General features: G+C 39.8%; 1 protein-coding gene across 1 annotated transcript in view; it reads right to left on the reverse strand.

Moving 5' to 3' along the window:
• Positions 1-4,544: 4,544 nt before the first annotated feature.
• Positions 4,545-12,777, reverse strand: part of HAAO (3-hydroxyanthranilate 3,4-dioxygenase) — a gene marked incomplete at both ends in the record, with an annotated part of 34,816 nt that continues 26,583 nt past the window's right edge. Inside the window, 4 exons of the mRNA XM_082480571.1 lie at positions 4,545-4,623; positions 5,985-6,067; positions 7,251-7,319; positions 8,472-8,617. Coding sequence (XP_082336697.1) covers positions 4,545-4,623; positions 5,985-6,067; positions 7,251-7,319; positions 8,472-8,617 — 377 coding nt within the window. The remainder of the gene's footprint in view (positions 4,624-5,984; positions 6,068-7,250; positions 7,320-8,471; positions 8,618-12,777) is intronic.

The following is a 12,777-nucleotide window of genomic DNA, read 5'->3' on the forward strand; positions in this document are numbered from 1 at the left end:
CCCAAAGCCCTGACAAATCTGCATTATGAGCACAAGCTGTTTTTGTAGGAATTTGTTGAATAGTTTAAGTAATTTTTCTGCCTTTCGTTATATGCAATGATGGTGGGAGGGTTGCTTTCTGTACATCTGTTCTATAAAACAAATGTGACTGGAGAGCTGAAATCGGAGTACAACGAATGTTTTTAACAACGGAATGAAAGCATTTATTATCTGCATGCAACAAGATAAGATTGGTATACAGGTGTGAATAAATGCTCCGTGGGTTTGAGGAAAGAGTTTACTATAACACACCTGACTTTACCAGTTCACTGATCCACCTAGTCTAGTATTCTGCCCCTGGTAGTGTTTGTTACTTCAAAGGAACAAGCAAGATCTAAAAATAAAGCAAGCATGGAGGAAGAAGAGTTCCTCTCTTGACTTTTACAAGCTGTCAGTTTATGCATTGCAAGATGAAATGTAGCTAGTGTTAGATCATTATATTGCCTTAACTGTTCTGTGTTGTTTTAAAAAAATAATTGGACAATCTTGAGTTCGGCTGTTGATCTGTGATATGTTTACTACATGATCTCTGAGGGTCATCATTTTCCTCTTGTAGTTCTCATGGAACTACAAATGTGTTTTGCATAAAGTTGCTTTTTATAGGTCTTATTTCTATATTATAGAAACAGCTGCTGAAGACTTAAGCTTTATTTACTGTACCAGGATTATTTCTTTTAAGTATTATTTTTTTTTTAAGTATTACGATTACTTCAGTCAATATTAGTTGTTTTGAACTGGTGCTAATGTATAATGTAACCTTGCTAATCAACATATTCTTGTTACTGTCTCAAATTTTAACCCTTAAAAAGGAGGAATATAGTGAGATACTATCAATTTGTTTCCATAATTCAAGTAAGTCAGCATAGCTCAAAATAAGAAGTTAAGTACCCTATCAGGTCAGAACTAGCCTAGTGGCAATAGGAACACTAAATAATTTAAATACTTTTGATCTATATTGCTAATTTACATGAACTGAAAGACTGACTGTAAGATGTAAGTTCCTTGCTCAATTTGAAGTACTATAATAATGCCTATATCACTCATTATACCATTTAAATGCCATAATAATAGAAGTCAAAATATATCAATAGCTAAAAAGGAGTGTTTTATCTTTCTGTTCACAAAACTTACCAGTTTTCTCATTGGGATTAAACATTTTAAAGGCATTGAACAATGAAAGCCTCTCTTGATGCTTTATTCAACAGCTAGCAGGATTGGGCTGCATCATCTTTTCCCATTTGAAGTGAAGGGGAAAGCTCCTGCTGACTTCCAGGATAGATGAGGTTCAGGCTTGGAATAACACTCTGGATGCTTGTAGGTAGACTCAAATTCCTTTGTGGGTATTTCTAATCTTTCAAGTCAGCTCTGGCTTGTGATTCCAAACAATCCTGCATGTATTTAAGGTAATAATTCATTTATGAAGCATGGTGCAAGTATGGCTTCTAGCCTGCGTAGGCTTTATTGCAATACTGTTTAGAATATATTTTTATAAAGGCTTTGCTTTTGACTCTTGGAGAAACAGCGAGCAACAGATGGACTGTCTGTGCAGGACTCTAATAAAGAGGTTAGCACAGTCCTGCCAAAATGTAATAAGTTTATTAAGTTAGAGGTGACACGATATTGGTATGATTCAGATGGAAAACGGGTGCCCAAATCAGGGTGCAGGTGCACCTCGTACAGAAAGAACTGTAACGAAAAAGTCTTGTATGTGCTTAGGACATGGTTTTGTGCTGGTGCGCTGTCACGGACATGCACGAACAAGCACATTGTCAACAGGAGCGCATTAGGCTACTTCGCAGGCTACATGCCGAACTAAGCCTCTGCCACTGACCTGAGTCTGACATCCTTTATGAGGCAAGATTAGCACTGGAGTCCCCAGGCTCCCCCAACAGCTCTAGTGCCAAAGTATCTACTGAGCTGACCACACATACACTGACACGGTGCCTAACAGCTAAAAGGACTCCAGGAACCAAACTTGCATCTGGCCAACTTCCTCATAGGCAGAGGAGCATGGGTGCATCTAATTGTAAAAGTACCTTTGTTGGGACAGTTTACTCTCTCTATATATATATAATATGGAGGAAGAATAAAGCACCTGAAAAATATTCACTGACTGGTAAGAGCCCCCTGGAACTATTTGAAGACTTGGAAAAAGAGAAGTTGCTGGTTTCTATATCACAGTGGTTAAACACCTTGGAAGGAGTAAATGACAAGTTCTCTCTGTGCTTTCATTTGTCCTCTGGCTATCAAATAATTATTGAATTGGGGGCAGGGCAGCAGGGGGAGAAACAGAACAACTGAAATAATTCTCAAGAGATACTAAATGCAAAATTCTCTTCTCCCTGTACTTGGTATGTAGGCCTTTTTATAAGCCTTCGCATGCTGGTTTGATCCTAATTCTTAAGGCATACTTATGGGACCTAATCTTTAGATCACAGCAGCTCCTCAAAATAAGTTAACTGACCACCTCTTCAGCCCTGGTTTCTGAGCATAGGCAGTGGCAGAACCACAGGTGACAGAGCTATGGCTTAATGCTCCTGGTCTGGTTCTTGCTCTGATTTGAGGTAGTTGGCATGGGACTTGTGCTTGAATACCTGAATTCTACCCAATTTGTCATAAAAGAACTTCAGCACAAATATAGTTTGAGTGGAGCCTTTATTTTAAATCCTTAAGTCTAAAGCTGGGACATATCTAATACAGAGGTGCCTTAATTTTTTTGCTGAAATTTCCATGGCTCACAGTGCCTCTGGATGGGTAAAGAGCTGTTGGTTATTCTGGATGTTGTTCTATGCGTTGCTGTGTTTTATCCACTTATCACTCAGAGTGAAATACAGAAACACTTCTGTGATATGAAGTAAATCCACGGGTAGCACTGCAGTGGTTACCCTCTAAATGGTGGACTAAAAATATAACACTTTGGTACCCTAGATCACTCAATGGTAGATGTTCACTCAAAGACAATTCAAAGACACTCAAAGGCAATTCTGTAGACGTGGAGATACACCAATACCAATGGTATTCGAATAAATTACTCCCTTGTTCAAAGGCAATGCTATAGCTCCTTTTCATGTGTGATGGCTCACCCAAAATAGCCTCAAGGAATGGGCTCAGTTTCTCAAATTAGGTCCCCTGTTATTAGGAGGATGTAGAAAAATTCTGCTGCATGCTTTACTAGAAAGCTAGTGAACTTGTATTTAAGTTATAGATTAAAGCCAAGCCATCTGAGTCCTTCTCAACTGAAGAATAAACACTTGAGAAAACCCACATATGACATCTCAGTTTAATGAGCTTTGTAGGTGAGAGACATGTTAAAGAAATATCTTCTGAACTTAATTAGATTAAAAAAAAATCAAGAAATGGTAACTTTTTGGTTCCTCAAACATGTAATTGATAATACCTGCAGACATTTAAGCAACTCGTTTTCTGATGTTAATAATGATAAGGACAATTAAAAACAAACAAAAAAACCCAAAACAATCAAACACCACCCCCCCCCCCCCCCCCCCCCCCCCCAAGAGTTGCTGGAATAAAAAGCAGGAAAAGATAATTTGACACTTGTTATTACTGCAAGAAACCTCATTGTTAAAAAAGAAGTAGCACTTAGTAGAAACTGATTATAATAATTTTTTTTGCACCCTCATACCCCAACACACTTAAGCTACTTTAACTTGAGATTTCTGCTGCACAGGAACATCCGTGACCTGGATGCTCCTGTGTTAGTCACACTGCTGTGCTTTGTTCTTGATAGTGTAGCGTACAAACAGCATCCGGCACGGTATGTGTGGCATGTTACTGTTAACTGTGATTGATACTCTACTGTTGGATTTGGTGAACTGGCAAGAAGTTACTTGAAGCAAGTACAGTGGTGATCTACATAATGCTTGATGTTGTTGCAGGTAGTGCTTCCCGCTTTACTAATGCACCTTCCTCTCTTGCACAAAGCTCTTGAGGTCCTTGAGCAGTGCAGCAGATTGTTTTGGTTTTTAAAGGCCCTTTTAGCCAAAGGTCTTACAAGATCTGTGAGGTATTGCCCATAGAGCCCCTTACTGTGGGCTGGGTAACTAACATTATGCCCAATTTATTATAAATGACAAAACTGAGACAAAGAAATTAAGACTGCTACCTAAGTAGGCATAGCAGCATCTGTCCTGTCGTCTTTTCTACGCCTCGTGGCAGAGACTTGCATTTGAAAAGCATTTAACTTATTCTAGGTAGTATCATATATAATATATATGTAACCCTGCTACTTGAATCCATTTTAATTTTCTCTCAGATAAGAACTATTGCTCTGTTTGTTTTGTAAAATATACTGATTGTAGATTTTGCTGAAACTACTTGGGGGGGTGGGGTGGTGTGTTTAATTGGGCACAGCCCTTTACTCTGCTTAATTTAGTGTAATCATTGTGTTAGACTCTTCAAATTTCCAGGCATTCTGACTAAAAGATCATTAAGATAAGACAAGTAGGTTAAAACTTAGTTATCATCAAAGTCAACTGGCACAGGAGCTAGGTATAAGGCTGCTTGCGTTTTGGATCCTGAGCAATGCAGAGTGCAACACATTCTTCTGCTCTCTTCCAGCAGTACCTGGAAAAATAGAAAGAGAGATGATCTGATGTGTACCCCACTCAAACCAACAACTAAAAAGACTGATGCTATTGCAACATAAGGGAAAACATACAGGTTCTGTTCTGATTACACTCGTTCTTTTTCCATATTGGTATATCTTGTGGTATGTCAGGGAATTACTCTTTGCCATCACTAATATAAGCCAAACATCATGACATGGTGTGGAAGAATATATATCTACTTATGGATGAACCAAGGGCGAAGGCATCTATTCTGATCTCAGTGACATGAGGACTGAAACAGAATCGCCTCAGTATGGATATTATTTTAATGAAATAAGTATCTATGAATTCAATAGTATTTTTTCTTGTCATCATCACTTTTGTATTAGCTGTTTCTGTGCCAGTTAGAGATGGCCAGAGATCAATTAGTGTGCAATAGTGACATGTACAACAAAAGGTGCCTGCTGTACAGATCTGATAAATGTCTTAATCCAATATGGACTGTGCTGGCAGGTCTCGGCACATGCATCATGCCCTGACTTTGAAAACAGACACTCATTGATTGGACTGCAGGACTTGGAATTAAAGTGATTTCACGTAAGTGGTGGAAGTAATAGTGAAGGGAGGAGGTGGCTACATGTTGGAATCACAGGTGCAGAGAACAGTTCTGTGCACAGCTGGATGGTTTCAGCTCTTTCGGCAAATGTTTTCAGTGCTGTACAAAAGTGCTGTCAGCACTACTATTTATTAGATTTTTTCCTGTAGGAAAGAAGGCCATTTTAAACATCTGCCTATAATCTGTTGTGTTGCATTGCCAGTGAATATACATTGTCCTTCATCTTCTTCATGGTGGGTACTTTATCAGCGTATGCCACTCTTCACAAGATGTGGAAAATACTTTGCCTTTCCATTCTCTCTATTTTCACCTTTTTTTTTTTTTTCCTTTATATATATCACGTGTGTCAGGATTGTGAAACAGCCATATGCATCCTACTCCAGGAAGAGAGCTGTGTTCTTACTCTGAACCCCAAATAATTCTGCACTGATTTTGATTAAGCCTGGTCTGAAGCTTAGAGGATCTGCTGTGATTGCCAATTGGTGTATTCGTGCTGCCTACCTTTATGCATGGTCTTTTGCATGCTGCTTTTTCTTGGTATTGCTTATCTTTAGAAGCTTTAATAGTAAGAGTTGAACTAGCGTGAATGTCTGGCTTTGTTTCTTCCTGAAGACACTTCTGCCCTGAGGAATAACGGAGGCTATTGCAAATCCTGCATTCACAGACACTGTGTTTCTGCACCAGCTGATGCCTAAACCGGTGTGGACCAAATAAACAGAATTTATCTTGTTGGAAGCCGGGAAAATAACCATTGAACTCACGTAGACTGGGCACGGACAAGCAGGCTGTCACCAGTGGAGAGAGTCAGGGTTTTACCATCCATAGTAACAGTTGACGTGCCCTCCTGAAGGGAAAGAACAGATAACCAGTTTTTAATTTTCCATATCCTGTCACTACCAGGAAGAAAACGGTGCAGGTAAGCACGGAAATCTTTCCTACTGCAAGAGCACTTCAAACCTGCTCTGTTTCATGAGGCCTAGCTAAATATTCAGCTGATCTTCCCTGTTTGACACTATTAGCATCGATTAAAAAAAACTATGCTTCACGGTTCATTGTTCCCCATCATAAAGCTGCAACCCATTGCCTGATTCTTGGGGGTACGCTGCTACCAATTTAACCTCGCACCCCACAAGTTGGTGCAGCTCTGGAAATTAGAGAGAACTTCTGGGTGTACTTCAAGCTCCTCTTCTACTTTTCTGATTCCTAATATCTTTTTAAGTCTTGAAAAGCAGTTCACAACCTATCAGGGAGCTGACAGAGATTTTTAATAGGTGTCCATCCACACTGGAGTGGTCTCATTATCCTGTCAAGCAGAGGAGCCAGGTTCTTGCCAGCAACAAGGTCTTGATTGCATAGGCTGCTGTAAGCTGCAGTGTAAACAAATGTCTTTCAAGATTATTATGGCTTTAATTAGTATTTGATAGGCCCTGTGAATTTCAACAGAACAGGAACTGATAGAAATATCTGCTTCCCAAGATAGCCTGACTTGAGTAAATGAAAAACTAGCTTTTCTCTGTTTTTTCCCTTAGGCTGCAAATGTTTCCTAGAAGCCAGTTGAATCAAGGGCATCTGGATTACCTACCACTGTGCTTTAGTATAAAAAAAGTACTCGGTTAGACATTTATTTTTTTTTTTTAGCTTATTCTACCTGATTCCAGTTTGACTTCTGTAGGAGGACCCATGCTTCAAGGCAGAAGTAATAGGTGGTGTTTTTTTTATCACTTGGAGGCATTCTGATGTATTTACAGGATATACCCTAGGCTATATTAAAATCCCCTCCGAGACCTGATGGAGGATGCCAGTATCTCTGTCATCAACATACAAGATGAGGAAAGAGAGACTATTTTTATGGTGGCAGTAGCTTACAGTTATTTTATAATGGTTTAGAGCTGAAGGGTGGTGCCTGATGATGATGAGAAGGAAGGAAATAATTTTAATTTCTGTTGCTGGTACTAGAAGGCTTTACTACTGTTCAGTCTAAACTGAAACATGAACTCATCAGTTAACAAGTGTGAATTGCCACGTACCAGCTGCCATATCCAGATATCTGAATTCTTTTTACTTTTCTCAGTTGTTCCTGGTCCATAAGCTATAACCTTAAAAAAAAAAAAAAAAAAAAAAAAAAAAAAAAAAAAAACCCAGAGAAAAGTTAACGGACTCATCCCAGTGACCAAAGTGTACATATTCATCATCCCACAGCATTAAAAACATTCTATTTTTACAAGGAAAATATTCATAGAAGATGACGTTATTTTTACAGACATTAAAATTCACATTACGTTTGGTATTCTCATATTGATTCCTACTGATAAAACGGGAACTGATCACACCTGCCACTCCTTATGCTCCTCTGCATCCTCACTTATCTATTCCTTCTGCCTCCTCCCACTCTCAGCTTTGCATCTATATCCTTCCTGCTTCTGTTCTTGGAACAGGCACTTCCTCCTCATGAACTCTGGGCCCTGTCAAGAGCCTGTTGAAGTAGAAAAGATTCTTCCATTAACATTAAAAAAGCTACAGAACGGACCTTATTTTTCTCATTATCTGCCCTTTCTGTGTTCTTTCTGACAGTCCCACACCCTGTCACTTTGCTGTCAAATGTATTGGATTCTTCAGAGTGTGAATCCAAGTAACCCAGGGAAAGAATATGTTTTGTAAACTATCATGCAAACAGCATAGATATCAAATGGTGACAGCTTCGTTTACACCCGAACTAGACTGTTTGACTAAAATGAGAAGTGCAATGCTTTAGCACAGTCCAGGCTCTCTGGTACTGTCCACTTTCCCTTGTTCCCACTTTATGTAGATTGAGGGGGAGGGAAAAAAGTGTATTTACACACCCAGATTAGACTTGGCACCAAGAATGCTGTTCAAACATATAGGGAAGCCAAACCACTTGTGAGTAGTACTTGCATCATGCTGGTGTTTCTGATTTGGGAAATACAGGGGGTTGGAGAGTGGAGAGAATGAGCTGTTTTAATCCTAAAGGGAGTGAATGGAAATAAGGTTCAGGTTGATTTGGCAAACAGAAGTATCTGAGCCAGGAAGCCCCTGTCAAATTCAGTGGATGAAGACGGGTGCTTCCGAAGGGCAGGCTAAGACTGAGTTGTTCTGTAGGGGTGCGTAATTTTCTCAGCTGACTACGCATTGTTCCCAGGCCTGGGTTCACTCAGCCTCAACAGCAGGCATCTACTACCTGTACCTTTTAAAAATATCCCTCTCTGAAAGAGAAATTAGGCCCCTCCTACCTCTGTTTCAAAGTTATCTCCAAACATACTCAAGGATTTCTTCTGTTTTATTTCACCACGATGATCACTTAACCAGCCTTGGAAGGAAAACGGCGCCATAACAGAAGTGGAATTTAGCGGGAAAGGTGTTTCTTTCAGGAGTTCATCTGTAGGGAAGGCAGAGGGCTATCAGTGACACTTGATCGTTGCAAACATTTCACTGTTTACAGATTGAAGGGTTCAATTTACAGATATTATCAAGTTAAAAGTCAGTTGTAACAGTAAACAGCTCTATGGTCATTATCAGGATCTCTTACTTGAGGTTGTAAGATGCATGTATTATTTGTGAATCTTTATGGAGTTGCTTCGTCGAAGCTGTTGTCAGTTACCTGGGGAGGAGTAACCCCATGCATCAGTACAGGTTGGGGGCTGACCTCCTGGAGAGCAGCTCTGTGGAAAGGGACCTGGGAGTCCTGGTGGACAACAGGATGACCAGGAGCCAGCAATGTGCCCTGGTGGCCAAGAAGGTGAATGGCATCCTGGGGTGCATCAAGAAGAGTGTGGCCCAGATCGAGGGCGGTCATCTTTCCCCTCTGCTCTGCCCTGGTGAGGCCACATCTGGAGTATTGTGTCCAGTTCTGGGCTCCCCAGTTCAAGAAGGACAGGGAACTGCTGGAGAGGGTCCAGCAAAGGGCTACAAAGATGCGTAGGGGATTAGAACATCTCTCTTATGAGGAAAGGCTGAGGGACTTGGGTCTTTTTAGTCTAGAGAAAAGAAGACTGAGGGAGGGTCTTAATGCTTATAAATGCTTAAAGGGAGGGTGCCAGGGGGATGGGAACAGTCTTTTTTCAGTGGTGCCCAGTGATAGGACAAGAGGTAACGGGCACAAACTTGAATATAGGAAGTTCCATCTGAACATGAGGAGAAACTTCTTTACTGTGAGGGTGGCAGAGCACTGGCACAGGCTGCCCGGAGAGGTGGTGGAGTCTCCCACTCTGGAGACATTCAAAACCCACCTGGATACCGTCCTGGGGAACCTGCTGTAGGTGACCCTGCTCGGGTGGGGGGGTTGGGCTAGATGATCTCCAGAGGTCCCTTCCAACCCTGACCATTCTGGGATTCTGTGAACTGTTGGGCATCCACGCTTGTTAAAAATGCATTCAAACAGTATGTAATAGACTACATTCTTCTTGCTGGCATATTTTTCATTCTCTTTCAGACCAGCTCTTGCACTGGTAAAATCTGATATACCATCTCTGAGCCTTTGCTGAGTCACGCCTTACATATCCCCATATAAGTGCAATTAGGCCCATAGAACCAGTTTTCACTTTCTCGTAGTTAGTACTGGCGCTTTTGTTTCTTCTCCCTTATTTGTTTTTTAAATACACTGACCACAGTGAAGCAACCAGGTTACCATAACCTCAAATTTGACAAATGCCTTTTTTTTTTTTTTTTTTTTTTTTTTTTTTTTTGTGGTGTTCCTGGAGTTGTAGCTGGATTTAATTTCCAGTAATTCTTTTTCATAACTGATTTGATTTACAATAGCTGGAGGATCAAATGCAGTTTTAGTGTAGCTGGTGAAATTCAAGACCTGTGCTGCGTGTCGCTGGTATGTGAAATTAGCTTTAGTTATTTACCAGCTCACAGTGAAGTGCAGAGACAGCGCAATTGCCTTGGTGATCCTAAGTAGTGTTTTCTGAGATGCCATGGGGAAACACCCATAAAGTAATTCTAGTAATAACGCCAACTAGATGTCAGAAAAACTCACTAGAAGGCTGTCTCCCAAATGCATTGAGGCAATTGCAGCCAAATCTTCGTCTCGGTACTAGTAAGAGAGTAGGTCTTTTTAAAGTATTAGTGTATTCATTACACAGTGTTCTTCTGTTTCTTTTCTAAAGCTGTGTTTCACTGCTCTGTGGTGTTTTGAATGTATCATTTCATTTTTTCACGGAAGTCCATTTTGTATGCAGTCTTTGAACAATATTTGAGAAGGTCGGTGCATCTAAAGGATAGCAGTGCACTGAATAAGCTACTGCTGCTTAAAGGGTCATAATAAGCACCGAGTATCCATCCATCTCCAGACAATCTGGCCGGGATGCTAACCCTTTTATCGTAGAAACAGGTTTGCCATTCAAATCTCTTGTCCGTTATATTAAATTAATGGAAGAAGTCAACATGTTTCTGCAAATTATTTGTCTCGGCGATGCCTCTTTCAGGAAATACTGAAAGCAATCTGAAGAAGTCTGCAGCAAAAGAAGGAATTTTTTGTTTGAAAGCTTTTTGCCTTCAAGCTTTTTTTTTTTTTTTTTTTTTAAAAAGCATCCTACATTTACATTAATTAACTCAAATACTTAACACGCTTTTATTGAAAAGCAAAATCCTCTGGAGAAATTAAGAAGCACCAGAAGGAAAAAGAAAATCTTTACATGAGATTTATTCTAATCTGGACCTGGAAACATTAACAAGATCTATTCTGAACAGTCCATATTTTATTGTTTGATAACACTAAAAAGCAGTGTTAAGGTCATTGATGATTTATTTTCACTTTGCAATATGTCTGATTTTTTCTTCTTTTTTCCTTAATTTTCACAGGTTTATCAAACTTACTTTGGAAGTAATTAGGATCACTTGTACACTTTGTCTTTCAATTATGGATATGCTCAACTATGCCTGTATTGGAAAGTTGTTTTTTGGCTAGGCTGAGATACAAAATAAAGTTCTAAAATATTATCATTTATATTCACACACAGCAGAGAAAAAGAAAAAATTAAGACATTTTATCAGAAGGTACTCTGCAATTAGTATTCCAATAGATTTTTAAATATTTTGTTTCATTAATAGTAATATGAAGATGATTGAGATTTTTCTCTGATCAGAATAAAACAGGTCACTCAAATTTTGAAAAGCCTTTTGGAATACAAGAAAGTTACCCATTTGTAGTAATTTCTACTAAAATGCATGTCCTCATTGAGGTAGTTTAAAAAAAAAAAAAAAAACACAACACAAAATAAACACCAAACCACAACAAAACAAACACACACCCCCTCACCCCCAAAATGATATATAGCACCCGATATATAGCAAAAAGCTGAGTCTCTGGGGTGGGCACTGTGATGTTTTAGGCAAGCAGAACTATGAATGCTCCCTGTGAGCTGTGGAAAATTTGGGGTAGTTCTTTGTGTTTTGACCAAGAAGCAACGCAAATCTAACCATGAAAAATAACTATAAACTTCTACGTTTGTAGCTTAACTTCTGTGACTTAGTCCCTGTAAACATAATTTTGCTAGTTTTCCTCTTTCTAGTGATTTCTGACTCCAGCTGTCCTGATCAACAGGGACAATGTGCATCGGACAACAGTAAACAGTGACCTATGCATACTTGGGGCCAGCGTAAGGCATCATATGTCCTACGCTTACTATGGAGCACTGTCCTCTCTTGCATGTGATGTACAGGCACTTTCTAACAGTTTCATTTACCTCCAAGTAAAGATGGACTTTTATTTAGACGTTAAGTTCTTCAGGACAAGAGCTGTCTTCTGACGCTTGTCCTGTCAGCGGGCCCTCATCTGTGATGGGGTTTTAGCTCATTACGAATTCTGATGTTAATGACACTTGCCCAGTGATAGCGTAACAACCTGTGAAAACTGAGTCTGGACAAAAAGAACCTTTAGTGTGATCCAGTGCGATGACTGATATCCCTGCTCATTGCAGGGGGGCTTGGACTTTTAAAGGTCCCTTTAAAGGTCCCTTCCAACACAAACTATTCTATGATTTGATTACCTGTTACTGCAGAACAAGTAAGAGAGCACTGTGATGATGAAGCACATGACACGTGTCTGACATTATTAATAACCCACTTGACGGAGTCCTCACTTAACCCTGATAGTTATCCCTTGCGTGATGCTGAAAGCTGCAGGTGCCCTAGCACTTGTGAACTTGAGCTAAGGAGCTACAACGAGTGGGATCCGATATTTTGTGATGCCAGGTGTATCAGAGTTGAAGCCTGGTGCTTCCAAAGGAACTGATCGTTCCTTATCAGGCTAACGGTTTATATTTGGACGTTGTTGCATATATTTCTGCTTAGCCTGTACATTAGCTTTCAACAATATCTCAGGAACTGTGAGTCGGTGTGCTTCTGGTGTTCTTATTATGCTCTAGTAATACTGTGAGACAAGGAGACAACGTTTAATGATTAAAGTGTACAAACATGCCAGCAAAATGCAAGAAGATGGCAATTCTAAGCTAGTCAGCTAAAAGTCTTGTGTATTTATCTCCAAGTGATGTATTACTAAGTGGAACTTCAAATCTAATATTTTCTTACATGTTC

The sequence above is a fragment of the Vanellus vanellus genome (genome assembly GCF_965231255.1).
Source record: "Vanellus vanellus genome assembly, chromosome: 3".
Taxonomy (NCBI): domain Eukaryota; kingdom Metazoa; phylum Chordata; class Aves; order Charadriiformes; family Charadriidae; genus Vanellus; species Vanellus vanellus.